Source organism: Pinus tabuliformis, chromosome 8 (assembly GCF_031772625.1).
Source record: "Pinus tabuliformis cultivar Carrire ecotype Pingquan chromosome 8, CPIR1, whole genome shotgun sequence".
Taxonomy (NCBI): Eukaryota; Viridiplantae; Streptophyta; class Pinopsida; order Pinales; family Pinaceae; genus Pinus; species Pinus tabuliformis.
Genome location: NC_142294.1, coordinates 901,757,164 through 901,769,329, shown reverse-complemented (window position 1 = coordinate 901,769,329; position 12,166 = coordinate 901,757,164). Strand labels below are relative to the sequence as shown.

At 36.6% G+C, this 12,166-nt stretch overlaps 2 protein-coding genes across 2 annotated transcripts; both read left to right on the top strand.

The window, feature by feature from the left end:
* Positions 1–314: 314 nt before the first annotated feature.
* On the top strand, positions 315–1,592 carry LOC149238456 (polyamine oxidase 1-like). The gene is made up of 6 exons (XM_089369568.1): positions 315–401; positions 525–774; positions 890–1,018; positions 1,108–1,169; positions 1,264–1,421; positions 1,533–1,592. Exons 1-6 carry the CDS (start codon positions 347–349, stop codon positions 1,590–1,592), a joined length of 714 nt encoding a protein of 237 aa, XP_089225694.1. The 5' UTR covers positions 315–346.
* Positions 1,593–9,159: 7,567 nt separating this feature from the next.
* On the top strand, positions 9,160–11,712 carry LOC149238455 (polyamine oxidase 1-like). Its single transcript, XM_089366980.1, has 10 exons — positions 9,160–9,246; positions 9,370–9,619; positions 9,724–9,864; positions 9,954–10,015; positions 10,110–10,267; positions 10,379–10,522; positions 10,631–10,780; positions 10,879–11,133; positions 11,234–11,315; positions 11,458–11,712. The coding sequence occupies exons 1-10, from the start codon at positions 9,192–9,194 to the stop codon at positions 11,601–11,603; spliced, it is 1,443 nt and encodes a 480-aa protein (XP_089223106.1). The 5' UTR covers positions 9,160–9,191; the 3' UTR covers positions 11,604–11,712.
* Positions 11,713–12,166: the final 454 nt, after the last annotated feature.

Genomic DNA, 12,166 nt, shown 5'->3' with positions numbered 1-12,166 from the left:
CTATTATCCAATTCATATTACATCAAGTTCTTATCTTTAAATTAATTTAAAAGTGAAAGCAAAAAAAATAAATATTTGTCCCACAACCATTTTTTGATGATGATAATGACCTGTCGAACAGATAGATATTGTCAGTTATTAAAAAAATTGAAATCAAATCGACACTGCTCCACTCTCCGCCGTCCGCGTTCGCCGAGTCAACGACCCACGTTTCCGACCATCACCCACGTTTCGCACGTGAGTGAATGAATTGACATCGTGTGAGCTAACAATATATATAGACACGCATTCTTCAAATTTTCTCATCATTCAGTAATTGAAATATTCAGCTCCTTAAGCGCATAGCATGGATTCCTCGATTTCATCTTGCAGTGTCATAATAATCGGCGCAGGCATTTCAGGTAACCAAACTCAACCGTGTGAACTGGAGGGAAGTATAGTGTGCTTGCTTGGTCTGTGCCTGAAATTGGTCATCGCTTAATTTATATTTGCTTATCCGTGTCATCTGTAACTTGGGTTGTTAGGAATCATGTCTGCAAAGGTTCTCGCAGACAATGGAACCAAAGACTTCCTCATTCTGGAGGCCTCGGACCGAATCGGTGGGCGGTTAGTGAAGCATGAGTTCGCTGGCCTTACAGTAGAGAGTGGTGCAGGGTGGGTAGCAGGCGTTGGGGGTAATAACATGAATCCCATATGGGAACTTGCCAAAAAACACAGCCTCCGCACCTGCTATTCTGATTATAGCAATGCCATATTCAACATATATGACCCCTGGTATTAACCCTAATTAATTTCCTCTATGGCTCGCTCTGATGATGTACTAGTCGTATCAGCAGTCCTTTAATTTAATTTAATTTAAGGCTGTTCGTGTATGACAGCGGTGCTCGAGTCCCCGGATCTGTTACACAGCTTCCTATGACTTGGCAGTGGATTCTGCTAATCGTGCGTTGGCCATTGAAGCTGCTTCAACTGTGGTTAATTCCGTTTCGCCATTGGAAGAATTGAAATCCGAGGAATTGTAAGTATTCAGCGCTTGATTTCATTATTAATAACTTTTTAATGAATTCGCAGCCTCTAATACGGTTTTATGTTTATGAAATGTTTCAGCGTTCCATCAACGCCATTGGAATTGGCAATAGATTATATTTTGCATGATTTTGAGATGGCAGGTATGCAAGTTTCCATAATCTTCATTTTGGTATAATTACATACACATTGCAATCGTGACTGGATACTGATTATTAATTACTAATGTTGATACAGAAGTAGAGCCCATCCCGACTTTCACCGAATTTGGGGACAAGGAATTCATGGTTGCCGATGATCGAGGCTACGAACATATCGTCCGTAAATTGTCAGAAGAATTTCTTCAATATTCTGGCAGCGGGCATGTGGTGGATGACCGACTAAAATTGAACAAGGTACAAGCTCAGTGGATTAATGCATAAAGGATAGACAGATCATCGAATTTTCACATCACACACTGTCGAGCAAAGCAATATTCTGACAGATTTGTACCTTTGATGTTGCAGGTGGTGACAGAAATACAATATACGAACCATTGTGCTACGGTTAAGACAGAAGATTTCTAGAGGAGGTCAAGATCGGGCTGCAGGAGCTTTTTGGTCAAAACTGCATAGATCTGGGAGGTAGTCATGCAGGACATGTCTATGTAGTTTTCGAGCTAAGAGGGGTGTCAGGCAGCAGGTGGACTGTCGATGAAAAATGCGCAATTTTTAGGAGGAGTGGCAAGCAGGCTGAGAGGGGGGCTGATTGACAAAACTGCGCAAACTCCAGTGTCAGTGAAATGACAGGCAGCGGGTTCCTGTCCCTCATGTATGCGCAATTTCTTTACGTAGTGCAGGAAGGCAGGTTAATCGCTTCTACGTAGTTTTGGAGATGAGTGTAGCCCTGGTTCACTTCTCAAGTCAAATTCTTCAGTTGACAAGCGAGAGGCTTGATAGATAGGCTTGCGGGAAGCACAAACTGAAATGGCTTCTTGGGAAAATTTTGCGTTGTTTTGGGTGACAGTCAACTAGGTTGATTCGAGGATTGTGCAGTGCATACTACTTAGAGGGTAGCCTTAAGCTCTACATAGTTATGGGAAACAGTGCTTGATCACTAAGGGCTGAGACTGCGTAGTTCAGCTCAATGGAGGTCCAAATGATGGAGGGTGGTCAGAAAAAATGGCTAAGTGTGTGAGTGAGTGAACTCGTGTATACATGAACTTGCGAACACACACTCAACTTGAGTCGATGACAAGACACCTCAAACCAACAAGACAACATATGCTCAGTGTGACTGACTACAGGACTGTCTAATGGTGAAAGCAACAAGTGTGACGCTTCGGATAGACCTTCAGATGATTGTGATGACACTTGTGCAGCAATGCATACAACATTATGCGTGATTGCGACAAGTGTTTACATAGTCGAAACAACTCATACACATGAAGACAAACCTTCGATATCACCAGAACAAGGTCGCAAGCATAACATGGAAATCAACATGTCGAAGATGACAGTTGGTTAAATAAGTGAAAACGAAGAAAGACACGTAGAGGAAACACATGAAATGACTTATTTGTATTTTCACACATGCATGTTACTAAAGACAAGATTATATGACAATGACAAGCAGCCCTGCAAACTCAACTAAGAGGTGTACTTCGAAAGGTGTTCTTTACTTACCATACTTACCCTCGAGATGATCATGCATCTGACGTAGTTTTCATGTAGTCCTAATCGTTTCCATCACTTGGTTCCTTGTTCCTTATCCTCAACTCCTTGGGAGTGGTCTCATCATGTCACCTATTCCTGTAGTCATTGAGAGATAAATGAGCATGGTTTCAGTGGGTAGTGACTGTTGTTGAGATGAGGCCATGGGAGGCCTATCTGTGCAGTTTCTACATGCAAGGCAGATAGGGAAGCTTGGACACCTTCGCACAATTTATGAATTCAGGGCAATCGGGTTGCTCTGCGCATTTTTGGAGAGCAGTGCTGGCTTCTTGTCTTTTTTGCACATTTCTGAAGAGAAGTCTTGGCTAGGTAGTTGAGGGACAACATTGTGCAGTTTCTGGATGCAAGGCACACTAAGCAGCTGAGGGACAATACTTTGCAGTTATGATGAAAGTGTGTTCCGGATTGGGGAAGGACACTAGAGGAAACCATTGTGCCGTTTTGGATGCCAGGGGAAGTTGGGGTCTCTACGCCATGCAGAGTTTCAACAGGCCAGGGTGGAATCCTTATGGTTGCAAAAACAAAGTGCACAATTCTGGGATATTGAATCAGGCTAAGATGCTTGGGCAATTGGCTAAGCATGAGATCAGTGAAACATATGTAAACATCGATAAGACTTGATTGTGATCACACACAGACACTTAGTGATGCAACATAGACAATCCAGAATGTATAAAACATACTCTGCTTGATGCAAAACCTTCATGAAAAGAGTGCGTGAACTGAGTGTGAAACATGTCTATGCGATGATAACAACTCATACACACACGACTCCCTTGATGCAAAACAACATTCCCTTTGCATGTCGAACCTCATTCCCTATGCCCATAGATGACACATACTATAAAGATGAGAGCATGAACGACACTTAAGATCAAGGAGGGGAATCTTGAGATCATCAGCTTACCAACAAGTGACCAAGGATGATTGGTTATAGGATCCAAGGTAGGCTCCGAAATTTTCATGCGAGCCAAAGTTTTGGAGGGTGGTTGTAGCCACTACAATAGGACTTCATACTTGGGAGATCCCCTGAATGTTGGCGGATCTAGCATTGTCAACATAACCCTAAGCACAAAAGGAAACACATTTCCCCAAATTAAAAATCCTTTGGATAGTAAGATATCCAAATATTTAGGAAAATATATATGACATCAATGGTTAGTATTATGTTAGGATATCATGATGATACCAAAGATGATGTTTTTATATTGGGATTCTTACATAAGATCCTTCACTTTACAAGATTTAATTATGTATCATTTCTTTTAAATAAAATACATAAATAGTTGGATCAATTTGAGGAAGAGAAAATATTAATATAATTCCTATTTAGTATATTTGATTATGGTTTAGCAAGCATTTCACTTTGAATCATTAGCTTTATAAAATAAAAATTAGTTAGGGGAGAACATTTTACCTTTTGAATGGACATAGATGATAAAATATGGTGATAGACCTAACAGATACAAAATTTTTATTGTCTATACTTTGATTTATAGTCAACCACCTCCAAGAATCATAGATGATTACAAGTTCCTCTTACAAATGAATTCCCAATTCAAATGTGTTGATTGGTATTTAGAGAAGGCTTATACAAGGTTAAGAATTGATAGAACATAGGTAAAAGTTTGCAAGTTACCTATATATCTAACTCCCATGATATTTTCTTTTGAGTATATCATACAGAGATATTATTCTAACGAAATTCATTTGATTCTACGAGTAGAATGTCAAGATTCATTATTCCTACTAGAATGTTTTGTTTCATAATCGAGATAAGAACAAATATTCCTATTATTTATAAGTTGATTAATTCTTTCAATTTTAAAGAAAATGAAATATGAAAATATGATCGTCAACAAATCATATATAATTTAAGAACTTCTATGAAGTTCACCCCAGTATACCCACACTTTTGATGCAGAAAAATAGAAGATGGTCAACAAAAACACCTAATCAAAAGTTATTTAGGGAACTACAAGTCAATAAGGAACTAATGAAATAGAAGTGGAGTTGATAACCCCACAAGGACAAATTTGATAAAAAATGCTTTAGAGTATCTTATGGATGTGGATACCCCATTACCTCAAACCAAGAAAGAGAGGATAATGACTTAGAGTCAAAACAAGATTGATTCAAAAACATCAATAATTACTCATTTTTTCTAACATGTTATATCCAATTTATTAAGTATATTGCTTCAAGATAAAATAACTTGGGGGATAGCTAAGGGTAAAGTTCTTCTCATAAGTCATAATGAGGAATCTTCCAAGTAGAAAAAGCATAATGTATATATTGAGCTGATAAAGGGTATTCTAACACCTAGATTGTTATCCTCTATTGATTATAAGATATGGCAATAAAAAATGGCTGTTTTATGGCCAAAATTTGATGTAACAACAAGTCAAATTGTAAAAAAGTTATATGAGACTACTAAGGTGTGAATTGATGTAAGTAGCATTCTCTCACAAGATAAGAGTGAGAGACATAAACACATTGGTGAAGTGGTAGCTAGAGACCTAATCCAATCCTCCATCAATGTTAGGAAAATGAAAATACAATAACACATAATGATAGAACATATTTGAATAGAAAAAATAAAATAATGGAGTTTAAGTCTATTTTATTGTAGATTTGGAACATAATATTCTTATAGATGATATTATAGACTAAGATAGAGAAAATGTTACTATGATGTTAAAATAAAAAAATAATGAAATTCAAAAACTTATAAAACTTAAGCTTTCCTTCCATTTAATATAGTAAGAGAAAGTAATTAGTGCCTATCCAAAAACAAGAGGACTTGGATAAAAAAAATTAGATTAGGGCTCTCACCTAATTTAATAAAAAAATTGAATAAATTATGAGAAATATAGAATAAGAAAGGACAACAGTTTGGTTGAAAGATTAGAAAAAAAAAATTTCTTCATGAAGTGGAAATGATTGAAGATGGATCCGAACAAGAGGGAATTAATAAAATATAAGAATAACTAGCTTAGTTTCCAAACGAATGACAAGCAAACGTAACCGATATTACATATATGCAATCATTATTGGTAAAAGGAAATTGTATCATAAATCAAAATCATTATTTATTGTTTGAAACAACAAAGGGATAAGTAGTAGACAAGGTGGTTGTATATGAAGAGTTCAAACAAATGCTAACTATAGATGAGAAGCCAAGAAATATTTGTTGGGAGTCAAACGTTGTATTTGGAACAAAATTAAAGTAATGAGTAGTTTCAAAGATCATTTCACCATCTTAAAAGACACTGAAATTTTGGAAATAAGTGTCAACTTGTATGTTAAAAGAGCATGGAAACATTTGGGAAATAAAGTGGAGGTAGTTGATGAGGTGATCAAATTGTAAATATATAAACTAAGCAGTAATTTAAAATCCCTAAGGATAGCAAACATGATTTCTTTTATCATGGAAGTTATGTTGATCAAAGGAAAATGCAATCTGATCTTTATTGCTTATGAAAAATATCAAAATATGGACCTTTGCTCAAGATTTTAGAAGTATATTTTCTTGGAGTATGGGTTACCTAGACCCTCAGCTATGAAATGACTTTATGATGATGATATTTACTTAGAGAATTTTGGAGAAAAGAGGAAATGATCTAAGAACAATCTAGAATATTAGTGGTCCCATTTGGGACATTTGAATTATGAGAATTTAATATTTAGCTTCCGAATTTTAATGATTGTGTTAAAATTTTCTTGGAGTATGGGTTACCTAGACCCTCGGCTATGAAATGACTTTATGATGATGATATTTACTTAGAGAATTTTGGAGAAAAGAGGAAATGATCTAAGAACAATCTAGAATATTAGTGGTCCCATTTGGGACATTTGAATTATGAGAATTTAATATTTAGCTTCCGAATTTTAATCATTGTGTTAAAAATCAAAAGGTTATCTATATACACACAAGTGGATGTCATACAAAGAATGAACGAGTATCACATTATACATGAGACTATTATTGACATTATGGCTTAGTTGTTTGGTTGGAATTGATGCCAACCTAGTAGCATTGGTATTGGAGGTTGCATTGTTGTTGGTTGGCATTGATGTCAACCTGGTTGTATGTGATTGTTTATGCCCATGGTTGATTGGTACATGGTTTTTTGGTTGATTGGCTCTATGCTAGTGCTATGGTACTTGACTTGTGCATTGGTTGTAGGCCTTAGCTTGGTCGTTGCAGATGCTAGTGCTGGTTGTTGGCTTGTGTGTGGATGCCTTGGCCGGATGTGGCGCTGCTACACGTAGTTGAAAGTATTGGAGACTGTCAAGTAATTTTTAAGGTGTTAGGTGTGTGTATGGATGGGTTTTAGCTTGTATGATTAGTTGCGGGGTCTATAATTGATGGTGGCAGATGATGGAGTAGTTGTGTAGAAGCTTGATGGCTTGAGTGTTGGAGTAGCTGATGGATGGAATTCAAGTCAACCGAGTTGACTTGTGATGATGATGGAGTTGTGAAAGTACCTTTTTGGAGTGTTGCAGTGGCTACAATTGGTCATTTTTCTTTAGCAAGGTTGTCACAATGCCCCAGGCACTTTCCTAAATATCAACTCCAAGAGGTGTTTGAAACAAGTGAAAAACTTGGATTTTTGAATGGATATGCTACTTTCATGAAGGAAAATGGCATACATACACTAGTCCTATGAAGGAAAATACCGTATGCCACCTGCACTTGATTTCCCCTACATTCCTCGCGCTTCTAAGCTATTTTATGGTTTTTCCAGCAGTGTTTTTATTGAGATTTTTTATATAAGGCCGAGAAAAGGTTATTTTGCTTCTAGAAGATGGTTAAAAAACAATATTCATTAGTAAATGAAGTTAGTGGCTTGATTGAAACAAGAAGCAATGAATGGAACCAATTTTAGCATATGAACAAAGCTCCACTACAAAATTGGAATTAATTGTCTTAACCATTTCAGAAGATTACAAATAGATGGAGATTATGAGTCTATTGGGTTGGTTCACTTGAGAAGAAAGTGTGATGGTGGTGTGAGCTTGGAGAGTGTGAGTGAGTGAAGAGTGGTGTGTGCAAACTGTGCAGGAATTTATGTAGAATATCTTTAGCAAATCACAATGATAGAAGATGGCAACAAAACTTTGTTTCAGCCAAGATCTTATGCAGTAGTATGGTAAAGGAGTAGGAAGGATTGTAGATCATTTCCTTTATACTTGCTTATCATGTTTTCATCATATTATTTTTTATGTATGTTGCATGTATTGTTGATTGGATTGTTGCAGTGATTGAGTGAGTTGTGCAGATTGGTTTTCAGTGGGTATGATATATTGTATTGAGCCTATATTGCTAGAGGTTGATTTGTTGTTCTAGTTGAGTGATTCAGATTGAATCCAATCTGAAATATTGCGAAACAAGCGTGAGATAAAAGAGTGGAGTGGGTGCTCTGGCAAATTCAGTAAATAAGAAAATTTTCTTCATTACTGTAGAGTCATAGATGAGGATCATAGTTATCTTTGATAGTAGGAAATTTATATTTTCTATGTAATTGAATTACTTGATGATTAATATAATTATTTGAGCAACGCAACAACAACAATGGCGGTTTTTGACTCAATTTTTTTTTTACACTAATTAAAAAAGATTTTAGAAGTTAATAAACACAATCACTACTGATTCACTCGCCCCCTCCTCTTAATACTGAATACATTTCTAACAACTATATTGTAGTGATTGCAAAAATAAGAAAAAGAAAGTCATTATAAAATTGAACTCAAGATTACTAATCCTACTTGGCACCGTTAGTATCAACGACATTGCAAATATCATCTCCTTCATCATTCCACGTTGTTTCATTAGCTCCTTGGCTAGTAATTCAAAGGACAAAGAAAACGAATAATCCATGTAGAATTAAGAAAATAGTTGCCAAAGAATAATTGTTCCAACTACCTTAGCGCACAGGATAAAAGAAACACGAAAGACATGAAGGTTTCATTATTTTTGGGAGAAGGTTTAAAAATCATTTTATTGGACTTGGAATTAATCATTATTGAAGATGGCACTTATTTAAATGTCCCATGCTACTATATCATTCAAATGATCAACCTATCAATTAAATTTGACACATCTATTATCCAATTCATATTACATCAAGTTCTTATCTTTAAATTAATTTAAAAGTGAAAGCAAAAAAAATAAACATTTGTCCCACAACCATTTTTTGATGATGATAATGACCTGTCGAACAGATAGATATTGTCAGTTATTAAAAAAATTGAAATCAAATCGACACTGCTCCACTCTCCGCCGTCCGCGTTCGCCGAGTCAACGACCCACGTTTCCCACCATCACCCACGTTTCGCACGTGAGTGAATGAATTGACAACGTGTGAGCTAACAATATATATAGCCACGAATTCTTCAAATTTTCTCATCATTCAGTAATTGAAATATTCAGCTCCTTAAGCGCATAGCATGGATTCCTCGATTTCATCTTGCAGTGTCATAATAGTCGGCGCAGGCATTTCAGGTAACGAAACTCAACTGTGTGAACTGGAGGGAAGGATAGTGTGCTTGCTTGGTCTGTGCCTGAAATTGGGTCATCGCTTAATTTATATTTGCTTATCCGTGTCATCTGTAACTTGGGTTGTAGGAATCATGTCTGCAAAGGTTCTCGCAGACAATGGAACCAAAGACTTCCTCATTCTGGAGGCCTCGGACCGAATCGGTGGGCGGTTAATGAAGCATGAGTTCGCTGGCCTTACAGTAGAGAGTGGTGCAGGGTGGGTAGCAGGCGTTGGGGGTAATAACATGAATCCCATATGGGAACTTGCCAAAAAACACAGCCTCCGCACCTGCTATTCTGATTATAGCAATGCCATATTCAACATATATGACCCCTGGTATTAACCCTAATTAATTTCCTCTATGGCTCGCTCTGATGATGTACTAGTCGTATAAGCAGTCCTTCAATTTAATTTAATTTAAGGCTGTTCGTGTATGACAGCGGTGCTCGAGTCCCCGGATCTGTTACAGCAGCTTCCTATGACTTGGCAGTGGATTCTGCTAATCGTGCGTTGGCCATTGAAGCTGCTTCAACAGTGGTTAATTCTGTTTCGCCATTGGAAGAATTGAAATCCGAGGAATTGTAAGTATTCAGGGCTTGATTTCATTATTAATAACTTTTTAATGAATTCGCAGCCTCTAATACGGTTTTATGTTTATGAAATGCTTCAGCGTTCCATCAACGCCATTGGAATTGGCAATAGATTATATTTTGCATGATTTTGAGATGGCAGGTATGCAAGTTTCCATAATCTTCATTTTGGTATAGTTACATACACATTGCAATCGTGACTGGTTACTGATTATTAATTACTAATGTTGATACAGAAGTAGAGCCCATCCCGACTTTCACCGAATTTGGGGACAAGGAATTCATGGTTGCCGATGATCGAGGCTACGAACATATCGTCCGTAAATTGTCAGAAGAATTTCTTCAATATTCTGGCAGCGGGTATGTGGTGGATGACCGACTAAAATTGAACAAGGTACAAGCTCAGTGGATTAATGCATAAAGGATAGACAGATCATCGAATTTTCACATTACAGACTGTCGAGTAAAGCAATATTCTGACGGATTTGTACCTTTGATGTTGCAGGTGGTGACAGAAATACAATATACGAACCATGGTGCTACTGTTAAGACAGAAGATGGGTCACTTTACATGGCCAAATATGTTATTTCGTCTGTTAGCCTCGGAGTCCTTCAAAGTGATCTCATCAAGTTTAACCCTCCTCTCCCTGTAAACACACATCGCCTACCCAATTCTCTCGACGATTTTCTTTAATGTACAATTCTGTAATGTACACTATTGTTGACCAATAATGTATTTCATACCATTGGTGTGCAGTGTTGGAAAAGAAAAACTTTCTTCAACTGCGATATCAGAACTTACACGAAGATATTCCTGAAATTTCCCACTAAGTTCTGGCCCACCGGGGATGGTACAGAGTTCTTCCTTTATGCTCACCCAAAGCGTGGATATTATACGTTCTGGCAGGTGGGTATTATGGCCAAATAGCTTTCCCATTCAGAAAACGCGTTCACAACATAATAATATTATTGCGATTATTGATGGAATTATTATTTATGCTGCAGCACATGGAAAACGCATATCCAGGATCGAACATCTTGGTTGTAACAGTCACAGACGAGGAATCGAAGCGGGTAGAGGCACAGAGCGATGAAGAGACAAAAGCAGAAGCAATGGCGGTGCTCAGAAAAATGTTCGGCGATGGCATTCCTGAAGCAGAGCAAATTCTGGTTCCAAAATGGTGGAGTAACCGGTTTCAGAGAGGGAGCTACAGTAATTATCCTATTTTGGTGGACAAGAAGCATTTCCACGACATAAGGGTAAGGCTAAAATATATATACCAAGAACAATAAGGTTCTTTTATAATTCTTCTGAAGATATGTATGAAATTGAAATGCATAAAATGTGGTTTGAGTGCAGGCACCGGTGGGTCCCGTTTACTTCACAGGAGAACACACGAGCGAGAAATTCAATGGATATGTACATGGTGGCTACCTGTCAGGTCTGTGCTGCTTTTGGTAGTCAACAAGCATATCATAGTGTCATATATTTGATTTGATTCTACAGGCATCTTCATTGTAGACACGAGTATCATTGCAGCTGCTTCATATTTTTTCTAAATAATTTGGTCCATGGATGTGCAGGCATAGACACAGCAAATATGGTGGTAGAAAGCATGAAGAAGAAAAAGCAGCAACAGCTGCTGCACGAGGAAAATGGCTTTCATTCATGGTGCCATAGAAATCAGTTACAGGACCAATTGCAAGCGTGTGCTGAGTTGACATACTAGATTTGTGTTAAAATCCCACATGTGTTGCTGTGGCGAGTTTGTATTTAGTTATTGATGTGAACATTCTTTTATAATCACACGTGAAAGAGAAGAGAAAAATTGATTTATTTAATTTTATGTGAAGATGCTTCGGGCACGCAAGAATATGTACTTCAAATTTTTTATTCGAGGAGAATTTAATTTTTATATATAGAATAATTTTTTATTTGAAGACTATTTATTTTTATTTATTTACCTTTTTAAAATATTTTATTCGAGGAGAATTTAATTTTTTTGTATATAGAATAATTTTTTATTTGAAGACTATTTATTTTTATTTATTTACCTTTTATGCGATGCCTCTTGGGGTACGCAAGAATATATACTTCAAATTTTATATTCAATTCTGGGTTTACAAGAATATGATTTTGAATATTGGATTTTTTTTAATGGTGATTTTTTATTAAAATATGTTTTTAAATAGATAAATAAATTTAATATTTCAAAAAATTTTAAAATATTATAATTTTATAAATTACATTTTATATTCAATTCTGGGTTTACAAGAATAAGCGATGACGCTT

Bases quoted from the DNA above. Each gene is read 5' to 3' on its own strand.
- LOC149238455 (XM_089366980.1), top strand. From the start codon at position 9,192: ATGGATTCCTCGATTTCATCTTGCAGTGTCATAATAGTCGGCGCAGGC. The intron at 10,016-10,109 runs GTATGCAAGTTT...ATGTTGATACAG, and splicing joins GCATGATTTTGAGATGGCAG to AAGTAGAGCCCATCCCGACT. The intron at 10,268-10,378 runs GTACAAGCTCAG...TTGATGTTGCAG, and splicing joins ACCGACTAAAATTGAACAAG to GTGGTGACAGAAATACAATA.
- LOC149238456 (XM_089369568.1), top strand. From the start codon at position 347: ATGGATTCCTCGATTTCATCTTGCAGTGTCATAATAATCGGCGCAGGC. The intron at 1,170-1,263 runs GTATGCAAGTTT...ATGTTGATACAG, and splicing joins GCATGATTTTGAGATGGCAG to AAGTAGAGCCCATCCCGACT. The intron at 1,422-1,532 runs GTACAAGCTCAG...TTGATGTTGCAG, and splicing joins ACCGACTAAAATTGAACAAG to GTGGTGACAGAAATACAATA.